Source organism: Cucurbita maxima, unplaced genomic scaffold, assembly GCF_002738345.1.
Source record: "Cucurbita maxima cultivar Rimu unplaced genomic scaffold, Cmax_1.0 Cma_Scf00136, whole genome shotgun sequence".
Lineage (NCBI taxonomy): Eukaryota > Viridiplantae > Streptophyta > Magnoliopsida > Cucurbitales > Cucurbitaceae > Cucurbita > Cucurbita maxima.
This window is the reverse complement of record NW_019272152.1, coordinates 95,454-111,813: the sequence shown is the minus strand read 5'-3', so window position 1 is coordinate 111,813 and position 16,360 is coordinate 95,454. Positions and strand designations below refer to the sequence as shown.

The window sequence follows — 16,360 nt, the reverse complement described above, 5'->3', positions numbered from 1 at the left end:
AACCCACCGTTCCCTAATCCCTGCTGCGACTCGGGTCGGGTCGCACTGTCTATTCGAATTTGGGCCCAGATATTATTGGGGCCCGATTAAGCAACCTTGGCCCAATAAAAAAACTTTCTGGGCTTTCATTTCATTTCAGTCCAAAATTTTAGCGGTAGTTGTATTTCCATAAATGTGTAAATATGTTCTTTTATAAATAATAATAATAATAACAGCAAATAATTGGCTAAATTATTGGAAAAAAAAATCTAATTTTGTCCTTTATTTTATATATATATATAATGGCTATAATGATTTCCAAAATTAAGTTTAAAATAAAAATATTTAAACATGTTCTATAGATCCATATCCAAACGCAACTCAGAATAGTCGGATACTGGAGTGGGCCCCTGCATAGCATTGGGTGATCAGGAAAGAAAAACGAACAAGAGCTACTTTGACCGAGTTCGAGAATAACTCACAATCACAAAAGGTAATAGAGGTTTAGGGGAAGGAGCAAAGAGAACCGACCTCGTTCAACGGGAACTTCTACTTCTTCCTGTGGAGGCAGAAAGGTGGAATTCTACCAATATAAAAAAATTGAAGACTGGTCTTGGTCCTACTTATTCATTCACTATAAACTCGGATAAAAGTAATTATAAAACATTTTATTATCAAAAGATATCTACCCCAGTTTCAAAGATGAACACCTTAAGATTTTTGTTGTCGAGAGTTGTCCACCTCATCAATAGTTCATTAATGTCCATTGATTTAGACTTCTTCCTCATTTCTAACTACAAATAAGATCGAGAGGAGCCTGAACCAAACCTAGAACGAAAACACCATTCTCTCTTGAATAAAGAGCTCACCCTCGAGCTTTTAATTTTCAGGGGTGCTCGGCTAAGTCTTTCCTGTTATGTTCCCGCCGCGAGAAAGATGCACAGAAAAGGTACACCCACGCACGGTGGATCCATTGAGACTTTTCACTTGTCTCAAAATTAATGTACAAATTAATGAGTGCTTTTGTTCCTTTCAATAGAGGAGCAGAATAACCAAACAGTACATTTTAGGCAAATTACATCATAAACAATTCATTTTATTGCATGTACAAACAATCAAACAATTGTATCTCAACAATAACAATAATGAGATAAAAAATGATGAAGCAAACAAGAAAGGGAGTGGAAGTGCTCTTAGGAACTGGGTTTGTTGAGTTGGTCTAAATGGGAACTAGAGGAAGGATCTCTAACTACAACCTCCCGGTTCGTCCTACTCGTCCGTCACACACCCTTTCGATGCCGCCTGCACATTCCTGATGTACTGAAGACGAAGAACGAGGATAGTTTCATGTTACGTGAAGAAAAGAAAAGTTTACGACATGGGAATCGTAGAGATGGTTATGTATGACACGAACCTTGTAGAGAACGCCTCGGGTAGCCCTGTATGCAGGTGGAATCCAGTTCTTTCTTCGTTCTTCCAGCTCTTGTTCGGATAATTGAACATCAATACTCCGGTTCTGGACATCGAAGCATTTGAACATTATTTGATCAAAGATGGGGGCACAAGGGGGGAGGAAAAGGAGAAAATTTTGCATTCTTCATCTTAAAGTCTAAACTTTGATATTACATTCTTCACTCCAAAAGTTTTTGTGAAACTCCGGTTCTCGTGTGCCAAAAGGACGGAGAGTACAAACTGAAACCAAAAAGGTTTCCTATTTGTTTCTCGACATATTGAACTCTCCCTACTCTGAATGCTATTAGTTCAAATAGTTAATGTACATCACTTCAACCAAGAGATTAAAGGTTTGAATCTTCGTTCTTGTGAAACTCTGGTTCTCTTACGTGTCAAAAGGACGAAGTACAAACTGAAACCAAAAAGGTTTCTTTTCTCTGAAGAAAGATTGCAATTTGTTACTCGACATATTGACTTCTCCCTACTCTGAACGCTATTAATTCAAATAATTAATGCATATCTCTTCGACCGAGAGATCAAAAGTTTGAATCTCCGTTCTTGTGAAACTCTGGTTCTCTTGTGTGCCAAAAAGGACCAAGTACAAACTGAAACCAAAAAGGTTTCTTTCTCTGAAGAAACGTTGCTATTAGTTCCTCGACATATTGCACTCTCCTACTTTGAACGCTATTAATTCAAATAGTTAATGCATATCTTTTGGACCAAGAGATCAAAGGTTTGAATCTTCTACCCACACATGGATGAACTCTCTCTACACTAAGCTTCTATAGTTTCAATGAAGTTCAATAGTTTAACGAAAGTGAGAAACAAAACGCACCAATGCTTCAGGGCATATGTGACCGACAACGAAGCCGTGTGAACCACCGGAGAATCTACCATCAGTCAGCAATGCCACTTCCTGTAGATGTCAATGGCAGTGTAAAGATGAACTTGACTGCAGAGAGGTTGTAATCTAATGAGTTCAAATATCATACCTTCCCCAAACCAGCCCCCATTATGGCACTAGTCGGTGTTAACATTTCAGGCATGCCCGGTCCCCCTTTAGGGCCCTCACCCCTAATGATCACCGTTTTCCCCTAAACCAATAAACCAATTTAATTTCAGTTAGAACATACAAAAGAAATACGAGTACTTGCACGTGCGTGTATATGCAATGTGTTGCGTATCCATACGTCTACTCCTTAAAATTTACGAAATGTCATCAGTACCTTAAAACTTGAAGGGTCCTCTGTTATTGCTGCAATCATCGATTCTTCCCCTTCAAAAACAAGAGCAGGACCTGCAAAACAGATTTTTTTAAGTAGAATCATTTGTTTTCAGAGAACTTTATGTTCATTCCTTGCAATAACTCGTAGTAAGTTATAGAATTGATTGATTCTAAATCAGAAAAAGGAAGAAACTCAATATATCTTTTAAATAAAAAATTTGACTGTAAATGACATTTCTGGTTCATAAAGCATCCTGAAAGCTTAGTAAATGATACCAGAGAAATATAGCCCCTCCTTTCCAGTGATCTTAGCTACTGAACCCTCGGGAGCAAGATTTCCATATAATATTTGAAGGTGCCCTGTTTTCTTGATGGGATTCTCCAAAGATTGAATAACATCCTGCCATTAAAAGAACAAGAGGCGTAGTTATAATTTTCTTGAGAATTATAACCTGAATTGTGAAATCCTGGATGCATTAATCTCAAAGCCATCATACCTGCCCTTCAGTTAAGGGTAGGAAAAGTTTAGCGTTTTCGGCTAACGTTTTTCCCGTGACTAAGAACAAAAAATGAGAATAGCGTCACTAATGGAAGTCGCTGAAGTTAAACTGCAAATGCCATGTAAATATTTGTCGAAATATACCAGTTAAACAATCTCCCTCTAAAAGTTCGTTCTCCAACAAATAACGAATAACTTTGTCGAAATATACCAGTTAAACAATCTCCCTCTAAAAGTTCGTTCTCCAACAAATAACGAATAACTGCAGGTGTTCCTCCAATCTATCAAAACAAATGTTGCAATACTTATCAAGAAGAACGACCATAAGAATAGTGTACCGGTACATGTTCCACTAGGCCTAAGATCGAGAATGAGATGAAAATAAAATGCAGACCTTGTGAATATCCTCCATGACATATGTTCCACTCGGCCTAAGAATGAGATGAAAATAAAATGCAGACCTTGTGAATATCCTCCATGACATATGTTCCACTCGGCCTAAGATCGGCAAGTAAAGGAACCTGATCGCTGACCTTCTGAAAATCATCAAGGGTTAAATTCAAACCAACAGACCTGCCAAGAATATTTCCATTAGCCACGGCGATTTCTACAGTAAAAAGGTCATAAGTCAAGGAATAATTTGTCATCTGGCTCTCCTCACCTTGCTATAGCAATCAAGTGTAGCACTGCATTAGTGGAACCACCCAAAGCCATAACAACAACCATTGCATTTCGTAGTGATTTTTCTGTAATAATATCCCGGGGTTTCAAATCCATCTTCAATAATTCCAGAAGATATTTTCCAGCTAAACGGCATTCGTCCAACTTTAGTGGATCCTCAGCGGGCGTTGACGAGCTTTAGGACACATGAATCAGATGAGAAATAGGATAAATGTTGAGAATGCCTTTGCTCACAGATATTGTAGACTGGAGATATATCTTACCTGTAAGGAAGAGACATGCCCATTGTTTCAATAGCACAAGCCATTGTATTAGCTGTATACATACCACCACAAGCCCCAGCGCCCGGGCAAGAGTTGCGGACAACATTCTTCCTCTGTTCATCACTTATCAACCCGCTTACATATTCTCCATATACCTAAGTGCAATAATTAAAACAAGTTTAAATGGTACTTTTTTTTTTAATCAAACAGCTATCGACAAATATATGGTTAGGAATCACGGATCTCCACAATGGTATGATATTGTCCACTTTGAGCATAAGCTCTCATGGATTTGATTTGGGCTTCCCAAAAATGTCTCATGTCGATGGAGAAACTATTTCTTGCTTATAAAGTCATGATCATTCCCTAAATTAGCCAGTGTGGGATTCCATCCCAACAATCCTCCCCTCAAACAAAGTACACAATAAAGCCTCCCCTGAGGCCTATGGAGTCCTCGAACAGCCTCCTCTTAATCGAGGCTCGTAGTTACATGTTTATGTAGACCCGAAGAGATCATCCCAAAAAGAAACGTTGTGTTCAAGAATTTTATATATACATAACATGATTTTAAACATAAATAACTTTATATGTTAAACTAATGAATATTGAGACTTCTAAATGAAATTACTAAAAATTAAAAAAAAATCGGTTTTGCCTTCGTTATGTAAATACCTGAAATGCAGACACTATGTCGTATGTATGGCCTTGAAAANTTGGACCAAGAGATCAAAGGTTTGAATCTTCTACCCACACATGGATGAACTCTCTCTACACTAAGCTTCTATAGTTTCAATGAAGTTCAATAGTTTAACGAAAGTGAGAAACAAAACGCACCAATGCTTCAGGGCATATGTGACCGACAACGAAGCCGTGTGAACCACCGGAGAATCTACCATCAGTCAGCAATGCCACTTCCTGTAGATGTCAATGGCAGTGTAAAGATGAACTTGACTGCAGAGAGGTTGTAATCTAATGAGTTCAAATATCATACCTTCCCCAAACCAGCCCCCATTATGGCACTAGTCGGTGTTAACATTTCAGGCATGCCCGGTCCCCCTTTAGGGCCCTCACCCCTAATGATCACCGTTTTCCCCTAAACCAATAAACCAATTTAATTTCAGTTAGAACATACAAAAGAAATACGAGTACTTGCACGTGCGTGTATATGCAATGTGTTGCGTATCCATACGTCTACTCCTTAAAATTTACGAAATGTCATCAGTACCTTAAAACTTGAAGGGTCCTCTGTTATTGCTGCAATCATCGATTCTTCCCCTTCAAAAACAAGAGCAGGACCTGCAAAACAGATTTTTTTAAGTAGAATCATTTGTTTTCAGAGAACTTTATGTTCATTCCTTGCAATAACTCGTAGTAAGTTATAGAATTGATTGATTCTAAATCAGAAAAAGGAAGAAACTCAATATATCTTTTAAATAAAAAATTTGACTGTAAATGACATTTCTGGTTCATAAAGCATCCTGAAAGCTTAGTAAATGATACCAGAGAAATATAGCCCCTCCTTTCCAGTGATCTTAGCTACTGAACCCTCGGGAGCAAGATTTCCATATAATATTTGAAGGTGCCCTGTTTTCTTGATGGGATTCTCCAAAGATTGAATAACATCCTGCCATTAAAAGAACAAGAGGCGTAGTTATAATTTTCTTGAGAATTATAACCTGAATTGTGAAATCCTGGATGCATTAATCTCAAAGCCATCATACCTGCCCTTCAGTTAAGGGTAGGAAAAGTTTAGCGTTTTCGGCTAACGTTTTTCCCGTGACTAAGAACAAAAAATGAGAATAGCGTCACTAATGGAAGTCGCTGAAGTTAAACTGCAAATGCCATGTAAATATTTGTCGAAATATACCAGTTAAACAATCTCCCTCTAAAAGTTCGTTCTCCAACAAATAACGAATAACTGCAGGTGTTCCTCCAATCTATCAAAACAAATGTTGCAATACTTATCAAGAAGAACGACCATAAGAATAGTGTACCGGTACATGTTCCACTAGGCCTAAGATCGAGAATGAGATGAAAATAAAATGCAGACCTTGTGAATATCCTCCATGACATATGTTCCACTCGGCCTAAGATCGGCAAGTAAAGGAACCTGATCGCTGACCTTCTGAAAATCATCAAGGGTTAAATTCAAACCAACAGACCTGCCAAGAATATTTCCATTAGCCACGGCGATTTCTACAGTAAAAAGGTCATAAGTCAAGGAATAATTTGTCATCTGGCTCTCCTCACCTTGCTATAGCAATCAAGTGTAGCACTGCATTAGTGGAACCACCCAAAGCCATAACAACAACCATTGCATTTCGTAGTGATTTTTCTGTAATAATATCCCGGGGTTTCAAATCCATCTTCAATAATTCCAGAAGATATTTTCCAGCTAAACGGCATTCGTCCAACTTTAGTGGATCCTCAGCGGGCGTTGACGAGCTTTAGGACACATGAATCAGATGAGAAATAGGATAAATGTTGAGAATGCCTTTGCTCACAGATATTGTAGACTGGAGATATATCTTACCTGTAAGGAAGAGACATGCCCATTGTTTCAATAGCACAAGCCATTGTATTAGCTGTATACATACCACCACAAGCCCCAGCGCCCGGGCAAGAGTTGCGGACAACATTCTTCCTCTGTTCATCACTTATCAACCCGCTTACATATTCTCCATATACCTAAGTGCAATAATTAAAACAAGTTTAAATGGTACTTTTTTTTTTAATCAAACAGCTATCGACAAATATATGGTTAGGAATCACGGATCTCCACAATGGTATGATATTGTCCACTTTGAGCATAAGCTCTCATGGATTTGATTTGGGCTTCCCAAAAATGTCTCATGTCGATGGAGAAACTATTTCTTGCTTATAAAGTCATGATCATTCCCTAAATTAGCCAGTGTGGGATTCCATCCCAACAATCCTCCCCTCAAACAAAGTACACAATAAAGCCTCCCCTGAGGCCTATGGAGTCCTCGAACAGCCTCCTCTTAATCGAGGCTCGTAGTTACATGTTTATGTAGACCCGAAGAGATCATCCCAAAAAGAAACGTTGTGTTCAAGAATTTTATATATACATAACATGATTTTAAACATAAATAACTTTATATGTTAAACTAATGAATATTGAGACTTCTAAATGAAATTACTAAAAATTAAAAAAAAATCGGTTTTGCCTTCGTTATGTAAATACCTGAAATGCAGACACTATGTCGTATGTATGGCCTTGAAAATGACCAGGCTGCAGAAGAAAAGACAACAGAAAAAACTATAAATTACAAACAACTTCTTGATAAACATAAGATTCAATTGAAAGTTTATATTCAAGTCATGGATATGAAATCCAAGTCCCAAACCTTGATGGTTCCACCATAAACCATAATACTCGGTCGATTCAGCCTTCCCATCGCCATTATTGTACCAGGCATCTGTAGAACAGCCGGTTATCTTCTCACAATTATAATTAGTGTTAGACGAACACGACTCTCCACAATGGTATGATATTGTCCACTTTGAGCATAAGCTCTCATGACTTTACTTTGGACTTCCCCAAAATGCCTCATACTAATGGAGAGAGTATTTCTTGATTATAAACCCATGATCATTCCCTAAATTAGCCGATGTGTGACTTTTATCCAACAATTAGGAACGAAAAACAACTAAAGCTCTTCACTGAGTTCTTTTTTCCCTTTTTCTTTGTAACTTTTCATTATACAAGAATGCTAGTGAAACAGAAAAATAAAAATGAAGTCAGAGCCCACAAGATCACACCTGATTCAGCAAGGCAAGATTTCCATACAGATAACCATTATTTGTCCAAAAGAAAAAAAAATTACCTCCCAGATCAAGCTGAATGACATTCTTATCGTTTTTAAAACATTTGATTACAAGTTTAGTCCTAATATTTTAGATTTGTGTTTTTTTCTTGTCTTTGAACTTTAAAATGTGTCACGATAAGTCGATTAACTTTCAATTCGGTAAAGTTTGAAGACCAAATAGATTGACGAACTAAACATGTAACTTAACCTTTTAAAGAATCATGCATCAATAGTGTTCATAATCTTACAGAAACCCAAATACAAATTTAAGAAGCTAAGAGAAAACTCACATTCTTATCACAGCCAGGGATGGAGATATTCCCGTCGTACCACTGAGCACTCATGACAGTCTCGATGCTATCAGCAATCAAGTCCCTCGACTGCAAGCTATAGCACATGCCTCTGGTTCCCATGGAAATGGCGTCACTAACGCCAATCGTATTGAACCTAAAGCCAACCATGCCGGCTGCTTGAACTCCATATTTGACAGCCTCGGAGAGCTGCAACAGGTGCATATTGCAGGTATTTCCCTCGTACCAGACCGACGAAATGCCAATCTGAGGCTTGCTGAGATCGTCGTCAGAGAGGCCAACGCCGTGGAGAATCGCCTGAGAGCCGCCCTGCGACTTCGGCTCGGTAATGCGACAGCTATACTTGTTGAGCTTTTGAACGGCGGGGGAATTGGGCGTTGGAGACTCTACATTGGAAATCGAGGCTCTAACAAATAGGGGACGCCTTCGTTGGATATTGGTCGATGGTGTGACTGCGATAAACGGGGCGGCGCGTGGAGACGGAGATATTATCGCCGACTGCATTTTGGCGGCGGAAATGGACGGCGGCAGCGGCAGAATCATGGTTTAAGAAGGATATGGCAACGGATAAGGGAGGAGCGTTTATTCAACAACAAGAAGACGAAGTTTGCTGACGTCATCAGTCACTAAACGACGTGTCGATAAATATTTATCCCGTTTTCGTGCTTTGTAAGCAGTTTTTTTTTTTTCTCCATCATTTTTTCACAAAATCAGTTATAAATTATATATATATTTCTTAAACCCATTAAATTTTTAATTTATTATTTTTTTTCATAAATCACTCTAAATAATTAGGCTGTTAATAGTTTTAGCTCGAGAACTCGAATATAGTTAAAACATCTCTACTTCAAATTATAAGTTTTACTTAATATTTTTTAAAAATATATATATTATTTTTATTTTTTAGTTGAATTTAAAATACGAATAAATATTCTAATGATTTATTCTAATACATATGATTGCATTATAATTTTTAAATTTTTATTAATATTTATCTCAAAAGCATAATATCATATATATATTTATTTTAAATTATATTTAAAATGGCTAAAAGACAGTGAATCAAAACCATAACTATAGTTGAAATCAAATAATTATTAATAATGTTAATTAATGATTTTGACAATGTATAGTTTATAGTTTTTGTTATGGCACATGGATCATGACTCTAATTGGGCCTACATTTGGGCCTAAGCTGAGATTGCCAAAGTCGAGGTGGGCCCATTGTGTGTGCGCGTTTTGTATGCCCCGGCCCAAGCTGTTTGGGCCAAGTTTTTTTTTTTAACTCTCTCCACATGTGAGATGACTAAGGGGTGTTTACAAGATATGATGATACACATCTCGTCAACGAGCCTAATTCTAATTGTTTTGTTTCAAAGCAAACCACGAAGCGGCTCATCCTATTTAGATATTCACGATCAATAAATACTGGACTCTCTTTCGAGTAGGCCTTGAAAGGAGAAGAAATACTGAAATGCCAACAAACGTCTATTATTGAATTCACCCGACCCGATAGTATCTCATTTTTTGAATGTCCAGTGCCAAACTCATTTAATGGATAAGTCGCTAATTCAATCAAACTAATCAAATTGGGTTCGATTTTTTTTTTTTTGTTTGGGTTGACTAATTTTTTATTAAATTGGTAAAATTCAAGTTGATTGGCACATTTATATTTTTTTTTTTATGCAAGTCGAAAAATATAGTTACAAATCAATTAAACCTTACTTTTATTTTAAAATTAGTATGAAGATTAATAATATTTGACGGATATGAGTAATGTGTTGATATTATAGTTATTAATATTGTAAATTAGCATGATTTTTTAAATAATAATAAATAAATAATCAAACAATCAGATTTAATCTAATTAACTCGAAATTTTGATTGGTTCAAAAGATTTTCCGAAACCAACCTAACCCAATCTATAAGCACCTTTTATGAAAATGACCAAGGTTGACGTGAGTCAATCACTTTATAGGAGTAGGTCTTGTACACCCCCGACACGAGATGACCTATGAGAACCATGGTTCAACATTTTTCCAAGCATATTATGAAGTAAATAGAAAACTTATGGTAATATATATATATATATATATATATATATATATATATATATATATATATATATATATATATATATATTACATTTGGATGAAAAGTTGTCTCTAGAAATACCCAATAATTGATGATATTATTCATTAAATTAATTAAATTCAAAACATTAGGTTAAATTTGAGTAAATTGAAAGTTTTTGAACCATAAATTATATTGGACTCACCTAAAAAAAATAATTTTTTAAATAAAATATCCAATAATTAATGTCATTATTCATCAAATTAATTCCATTTAAAAAAATAATTTTTTAAATAAAATATCCAATAATTAATGTCATTATTCATCAAATTAATTCCATTTTAAAAGCATAACATTATTTGAAATTTAGTAGCTATGATAATTGTATTTAATAATACATAAATAGCCGTAAGGTTTTAGTATTATTTGAAATTTAGTAGCTATGATAATTGTATTTAATAATACATAAATAGCCGTAAGGTTTTAGTCCCGTATTCAAAATTTAAACGCACGATACAGCCCACTAAGCCTTTATTATTATTATTATTTTCCTTCAAAGCCATGCGTTTCATTTTCAATAAATTAATACAATATTTTTCAAATAATATTTTAAACTGTCTCCCTTTTTCTATTGCCTATTTAATTATAATTAAGAGTTAAATTTTTAATAATAAAATTAAAATAGGATAGAAGTTGTCAACATAATTGAATAGTAATTAAATAAATATAATAACAGAATAAAATGCTAAAGTTTAAAAAATCGAGACCCTGCTATTTTCATTTATATTTTTAAAAAAATGTTCATTTATTTTAATCTATATATTTATAAAATATATATATTTTTATTACTTTTTTAAAAATTTGGATACAAATTTGAAGAAAAAAAATTATATATATAAATAAATATAAATAAAATTTATTGAGTAAATAAAAATAGGTTAAAATATGATTTTAGCTCATATAATTTAAATTTTATTTTATTTTAGTTTTTATAGTTTCAAGTATTTAATTTTAGTTACAATTAGTGTTATTAAATTTATTTTTATAAAATTTAAAATTATGTCATGTATTAAAAATTATTATCATCAGTTTTTAATTAATGGAAAAATTAAATGAGGAAAGGAGGAAGAAAGTGGAAGCGCAAGCTCCTCCTTTTGTGGCTCACATGGCGACTTTCCATTATGGATAATCTGTCTTCTTCTGACTTCCTATTAGACTCCTCTTTGTTCTTATCCGATAAAGGCTTTCAATTCGCGGAGGTATAACCATGTCGAGTTAAAATCCTCAATTACTTCAATTTCTTTCGCTTTCATATATGCTATATGCAATTTGATTCGATTTCAATTTTGAAACGCGCCTTCTCTTTGGCAAAACCCCTCCAAAATCAAATCCCTTCGATCTCTTTCTTGTAGATCGCTGTTTCAATCTCTGTTTGTCTGCCTACCAAACGCTCGTGCGAGATATCGCCTTTTTCTCTTGTTACTCTTTTTGATACAATAATCATTTGTTGTTTGGTTTTTGCCCTTTGCTTGGATGGTGGGGTTTTCCTGCCTTTTTCTTGTATTCCTTTCTTGATTCCTTTTCATGTTCTTATTCATTTCTTTACAGATTATACTGGTATTGATTGTATTTCATTTTTCCTCTCGATTTATAATCTGTTCTTCACGCACCCACATGCATGTTTTTGGGTTTGTCTGATCTGGATTGGATCACAAGGATCTTTTTGTTCTTTTTCTACTTGAAGAGAGAGAGAGAGAGAGAGAAAGGGTGGGTTTAGGCTCTTTTTCCTCCAATCTTGGTCTCTATTTGGGGTCATGGAAGAAGCAAACAGGAGGAGGAGAAGGTGAGGTATCTTGAATTGAAGGATATTCTCATTGGTCCACTTGAGAAACCTTTCTTCTTTGTTTGATATTGGTGTCGACGTTCTCTATTGGGCTGTTGCTTGTGTTCTTGTGACGGCGGGGTGTAGTCCAGTAATTGAGTCTGCTGGAACTCCGGGAAGGATTCAAGAAATTCTTCCATTTTTGTTGGCTAATCATAATGTCTTCGCTCTGTTCTTATTGAGTTTGATTTTTGAACTTTGTTGAGTTTTTGAATTGAATGACTCTTGATTTGGAATGCTCTTGAGCCATGGCTGGTATTGATGTTTCCAAGTATGCGCATAGCCCTGTACACAAGGCTGTGGCCACTAGGGATTATACCAGTCTCAAGAGAATCCTTGCAGGCCTTCCTAGGCTTTGTAATCCATCAGAGATTTGCACGGAGGCTGCTTCGTTAGCTGAGGAAAACAAGGCTGATGCCATTTCTGCCATGATTGATCGCCGAGATGTCCCGAATCGGAACACTCCACTGCATTTGGCTGTAAAGCTTGGGGACGAGACTGCTACCGAAATGCTTATGATTGCAGGGGCAGATTGGAGCTTGCAAAATGAGCATGGTTGGAGTGCACTTCAGGAAGCTATTTGCAGTAGACAAGAAGGGATTGCTATGATAATAGTTCGGCATTACCAGCCATTGGCTTGGGCGAAATGGTGTCGGAGATTGCCTCGCTTGATTGAGACGATGCGAAGAATGAGGGATTTCTACATGGAAATCACTTTCCACTTTGAGAGTTCAGTGATCCCTTTCATTTCCAGGATTGCTCCTTCAGATACTTACAAGATCTGGAAAAGAGGTGCTAACTTGAGGGCAGATATGACATTGGCTGGTTTCGATGGATTTCGAATTCAACGTGCTGACCAGAGTGTTCTTTTTCTTGGCGACGGGACAGAGGATGGAAAAATGCCTTCTGGTTCACTCTGTATAGTATCACACAAGGAGAAGGAGGTAATGAATGCTTTGGATGGTGCTGGTACTCAGGCAACAGAAGAGGAAATTAGACAAGAAGTGACAGCAATGTCTCAGACTAATATATTTAGACCTGGAATCGACGTCACTCAGGCCGTTCTTTTGCCTCAGTTGACTTGGAGGCGCCAGGAGAAATCCGAAATGGTGGGTGCCTGGAAAGCTAAAGTATATGATATGCACAATGTGGTTGTAAGTATCAAATCCAGGAGGGTCCCTGGGGCTATGACAGATGAAGAGTTGTTCTCATCTTGTAATGAAAATGAAACCGAGGGCGAGGAGTTTGATGACATTTTAACTGAGGACGAGCGAAAGCAACTCGAGAATGCACTTAAACTAGATTCATCCGAATTAGCTTCTGAGAACGGTGACGGGGTTATTGGGCATCGCCATAGTTGTTTTGAGCAAAGGGAAGTTCCTATTGAGGAAGCAAATGGAAGCGGAAATGGAGATATACGTCAGGAAAAGAAAGGATGGTTTGGGGGATGGAGGAAACGAGATAGAAAAAGTGAAGCGCCGAAGAAGATTGCTCCTCCAAGAAGCTCCCTTTCTCTGGATGATAAAGCAGGTGATCTTCTAGGGGACTATCCTGAAAATCATAGCAGTAGACCCGGAAGACATTCTGTAGAGATAGTTGCCGAACACCGAAGAGGAAGGGAAATCAGAACTACCTCTTCTATGTCCATGAGCAAAAATCGGCACAAGGATGTGAGTCATGAAAATGAGTATAAGAAAGGGTTGAGACCTGTTCTTTGGCTTTCTCCAAGCTTTCCCCTACAAACTGAGGAACTACTGCCGTTGCTGGATATTTTAGCTAACAAGGTCAAGGCAGTTCGCCGTTTGAGAGAACTGCTAACCACAAAACTCCCAATGGGAACCTTTCCGGTTAAGGTATGATAATTGTTTTAAGCTGAAATTTATATTTAAAGAAACTAACCTAGAAGATAACAGCACCATCACTCCTTAGTTTAGGTGATATGGCAAGAGTATGCTGTTTTTCCTTCTTGTTGGATTTCGACCGAGGGGTTCATCGTTTTAAGTGTGGCATAATAGTCGACTTTCTCGTTTTAAGTGTGGTTCATCGTTTTAAGGGGTTCATCGTTACATGTGCTGAGAAGTTTGCTAGCAATAGATTGATCTGAAGAAAGTCATACTAAATGATCTCTACCCTTAACATCATCACATCATATCTGTATCTGTACATGCATACATATATATGGAACACCCAATGAGTTCAAACTTTTTTTTCTCTCCTGATTCTTGGAAATGAATATCATTTCATGCATGAAATGGATGTCATGAGAATTACTTAACTCAACATGTAATGGCCAAAGCCCATTGCTAGCGGATATTGTTCTCTTTGGGCTTTCCTTTTTGGGGTTCCCCTCAAGGCTTTAAAACGGGTCTGATAGGGAAAAGTTTCTACACCCTTAAAAAAGGATGTTTCGTTCTCCTCCCCAACCAATGTTGGATTCTCACAATCCACCCCCCTTCAGGCCAGCGTCCTTGCTGACGTTTGTTCCTTTCTCCAATCGATGTGGGACCCCCACCAAATCCACCCCCCTTTGGAGTCCAATGTCTTTGCTGGCACACTGCCTCGTATCTACCTCCCTTTGGGGAACAGCCTCCTCATTGGCACATAGTCCGGTGTCTGGCTCTGATACTATTTGTAATGGCCCAAGCCCATTGCTAGCGGATATTGTCCTCTTTGGGCTTCCCCTCAAGGCTTTAAAATGCGTCTGCTAGGGAAAGATTTCCACACCCTTATAAAAGGTGTTTCGTTCTCCTCCCCAACCAATGTCGGATTCTCTATTCAAGCTCTTGCCATATTCTTGCTTTGATTGGATGACCGGTAACCGATGATTCGTGGCTAGCTAATATTACTTTGAATATCATGCTTGGTCAATTGTGCCCCTAAGTCAAGCAAACTCCATATTAAGGCATGAAACTGGTAGAGAATCACCAGTTTAGAGAATGATTCTGTTTCATGAAACAAATGCAAAAATTTGGATCACTCTTCACATGTTGTTGATTGGTTGATTACTCCTCTGAATGTCTGGTTCTGTTCGGAGGACTAAGAAGTAATGTCCCTTCTGGCCTTTGTCAGCTTGGTCGAGTCGGATTACTCTATGTTCATATTCTTCCATTTGTGATCGTTGGTTTTCAACATGAAGATTTTGTTCTATTTAGAAGTGACGTTGGTTTCGAGACAGTCGAGACAAGTGTGTCGACTTTTTAGGTAACTTGGAAAGTAGTATAGTATGGCATTTTTCAGTTAAGTTGGTTATTGATGCTGTACTTTTTACACAGGTTGCCATCCCTGTGGTTCCAACCATCAGAGTGATTGTTACCTTCACAAAGTTTGAAGAACTACAACCAGTTGACGAGTTTGCGACACCCCCGTCGAGCCCTACGTCTGCAGCAAGCAGGGAGAGCCCATCAGCAACACATTCCTCAAGTTCGTCTTGGTTTCAGTGGATAAAAGCCCCGTATCAACACCCGAGTTCATCATCCAATGTTTCTAGCAGTAGGATAGAAACTCTCGAAGACCCGTTCGCCATCCCCCGCGACTACACCTGGGTTAATGCTGAAGAGAAGAAAAAGAAGATGCAGGAAAAAAACAAAGCAAAGAAAGGAAGAAGTCGCCGGGATTGAATCCAAAGTCGTCACGAGTTCGATCCCTCGAAGTCGAGAGCAGGGTCTAAACAGATTAGAAGAAGAGATATGAGGTAGGAAATATAGTTTATTCATTTATAAATGCATCAATTTGTGTTTACTTCGATGGGAAATTTAAAAAATCATTGTGGGGGTGGAAAAATAACTCTGTTGTGGATTTTTTTTACACCATTTAGTTTCACTTTTTACAGTGCTCTCTTTTACAGACTGTTCTAACATATGCTCATGGAATTTTCTATTTTTCCAAGTAAGGCTTGTATATTTGTATTTACAAAGTCGAGTTTATATTTAATACATGATATTGTGGTAATCTCGTGTTATAAATTTCTTGGTTATTTTTGACGTAAATTAAGTTTACATAATCTTATAAAATACATATATATACATTTAGAATTTGTTTTTTTAGTTAAATTATGTAAATTTGGAGAAATTTTCAATTCTGAAAACTTTTCACTTTTATATTTGAAATTTGTTCCAAAAAGTAACTTTTATTCCTAAAAATTGTACGTAAAAATTAATTACACAAA

General features: G+C 36.9%; 3 protein-coding genes across 4 annotated transcripts; 1 reads left to right on the top strand and 2 right to left on the bottom strand.

The window, feature by feature from the left end:
* Positions 1-1,061: 1,061 nt before the first annotated feature.
* Positions 1,062-4,822, bottom strand: LOC111473653 (dihydroxy-acid dehydratase, chloroplastic-like; the record flags this gene model as incomplete). The annotated part of the gene is made up of 13 exons (XM_023119115.1): positions 1,062-1,299; positions 1,394-1,574; positions 1,669-1,732; positions 2,245-2,347; positions 2,424-2,525; positions 2,658-2,728; positions 2,933-3,056; positions 3,154-3,212; positions 3,367-3,436; positions 3,617-3,728; positions 3,817-4,011; positions 4,100-4,254; positions 4,772-4,822. Coding segments are annotated over 13 exons (1,338 nt in total), but the record flags the coding sequence as incomplete, so codon positions are not given.
* Positions 4,823-4,891: 69 nt separating this feature from the next.
* Positions 4,892-8,820, bottom strand: LOC111473650 (dihydroxy-acid dehydratase, chloroplastic-like). Its single transcript, XM_023119111.1, has 12 exons — positions 8,220-8,820; positions 7,468-7,539; positions 7,305-7,352; positions 6,633-6,787; positions 6,350-6,544; positions 6,150-6,261; positions 5,967-6,036; positions 5,821-5,879; positions 5,600-5,723; positions 5,325-5,395; positions 5,091-5,192; positions 4,892-5,014 (listed from the first exon to the last, which is right to left on the bottom strand). The coding sequence occupies exons 1-12, from the start codon at positions 8,781-8,783 to the stop codon at positions 4,907-4,909; spliced, it is 1,680 nt and encodes a 559-aa protein (XP_022974879.1). The 5' UTR covers positions 8,784-8,820; the 3' UTR covers positions 4,892-4,906.
* Positions 8,821-11,393: 2,573 nt separating this feature from the next.
* Positions 11,394-16,143, top strand: LOC111473656. Of its 2 annotated transcripts, XM_023119120.1 has the most exons (3): positions 11,395-11,572; positions 12,479-14,048; positions 15,468-16,143. In XM_023119120.1, the coding sequence occupies exons 2-3, from the start codon at positions 12,624-12,626 to the stop codon at positions 15,810-15,812; spliced, it is 1,770 nt and encodes a 589-aa protein (XP_022974888.1). In that variant the 5' UTR covers positions 11,395-11,572; positions 12,479-12,623; the 3' UTR covers positions 15,813-16,143. The 2 variants fall into 2 exon arrangements, with proteins under 2 accessions (XP_022974887.1, XP_022974888.1); XM_023119119.1 differs by having other exon boundaries at positions 11,394-14,048.
* Positions 16,144-16,360: the final 217 nt, after the last annotated feature.

What these genes read in the sequence shown, in the direction of transcription:
- LOC111473656 (XM_023119119.1), top strand. Translation starts at nt 12,444, where the DNA reads ATGGCTGGTATTGATGTTTCCAAGTATGCGCATAGCCCTGTACACAAG. An exon ending in TGGGAACCTTTCCGGTTAAG is followed by an intron (nt 14,049 to 15,467) that starts GTATGATAATTG and finishes CTTTTTACACAG; the next exon opens with GTTGCCATCCCTGTGGTTCC.
- LOC111473650 (XM_023119111.1), bottom strand. Translation starts at nt 8,783, where the DNA reads ATGATTCTGCCGCTGCCGCCGTCCATTTCCGCCGCCAAAATGCAGTCG. An exon ending in TCCCTGGCTGTGATAAGAAT is followed by an intron (nt 7,540 to 8,219) that starts GTGAGTTTTCTC and finishes GCTGTTCTACAG; the next exon opens with ATGCCTGGTACAATAATGGC. An exon ending in TTTATGGTGGAACCATCAAG is followed by an intron (nt 7,353 to 7,467) that starts GTTTGGGACTTG and finishes TTTCTTCTGCAG; the next exon opens with CCTGGTCATTTTCAAGGCCA.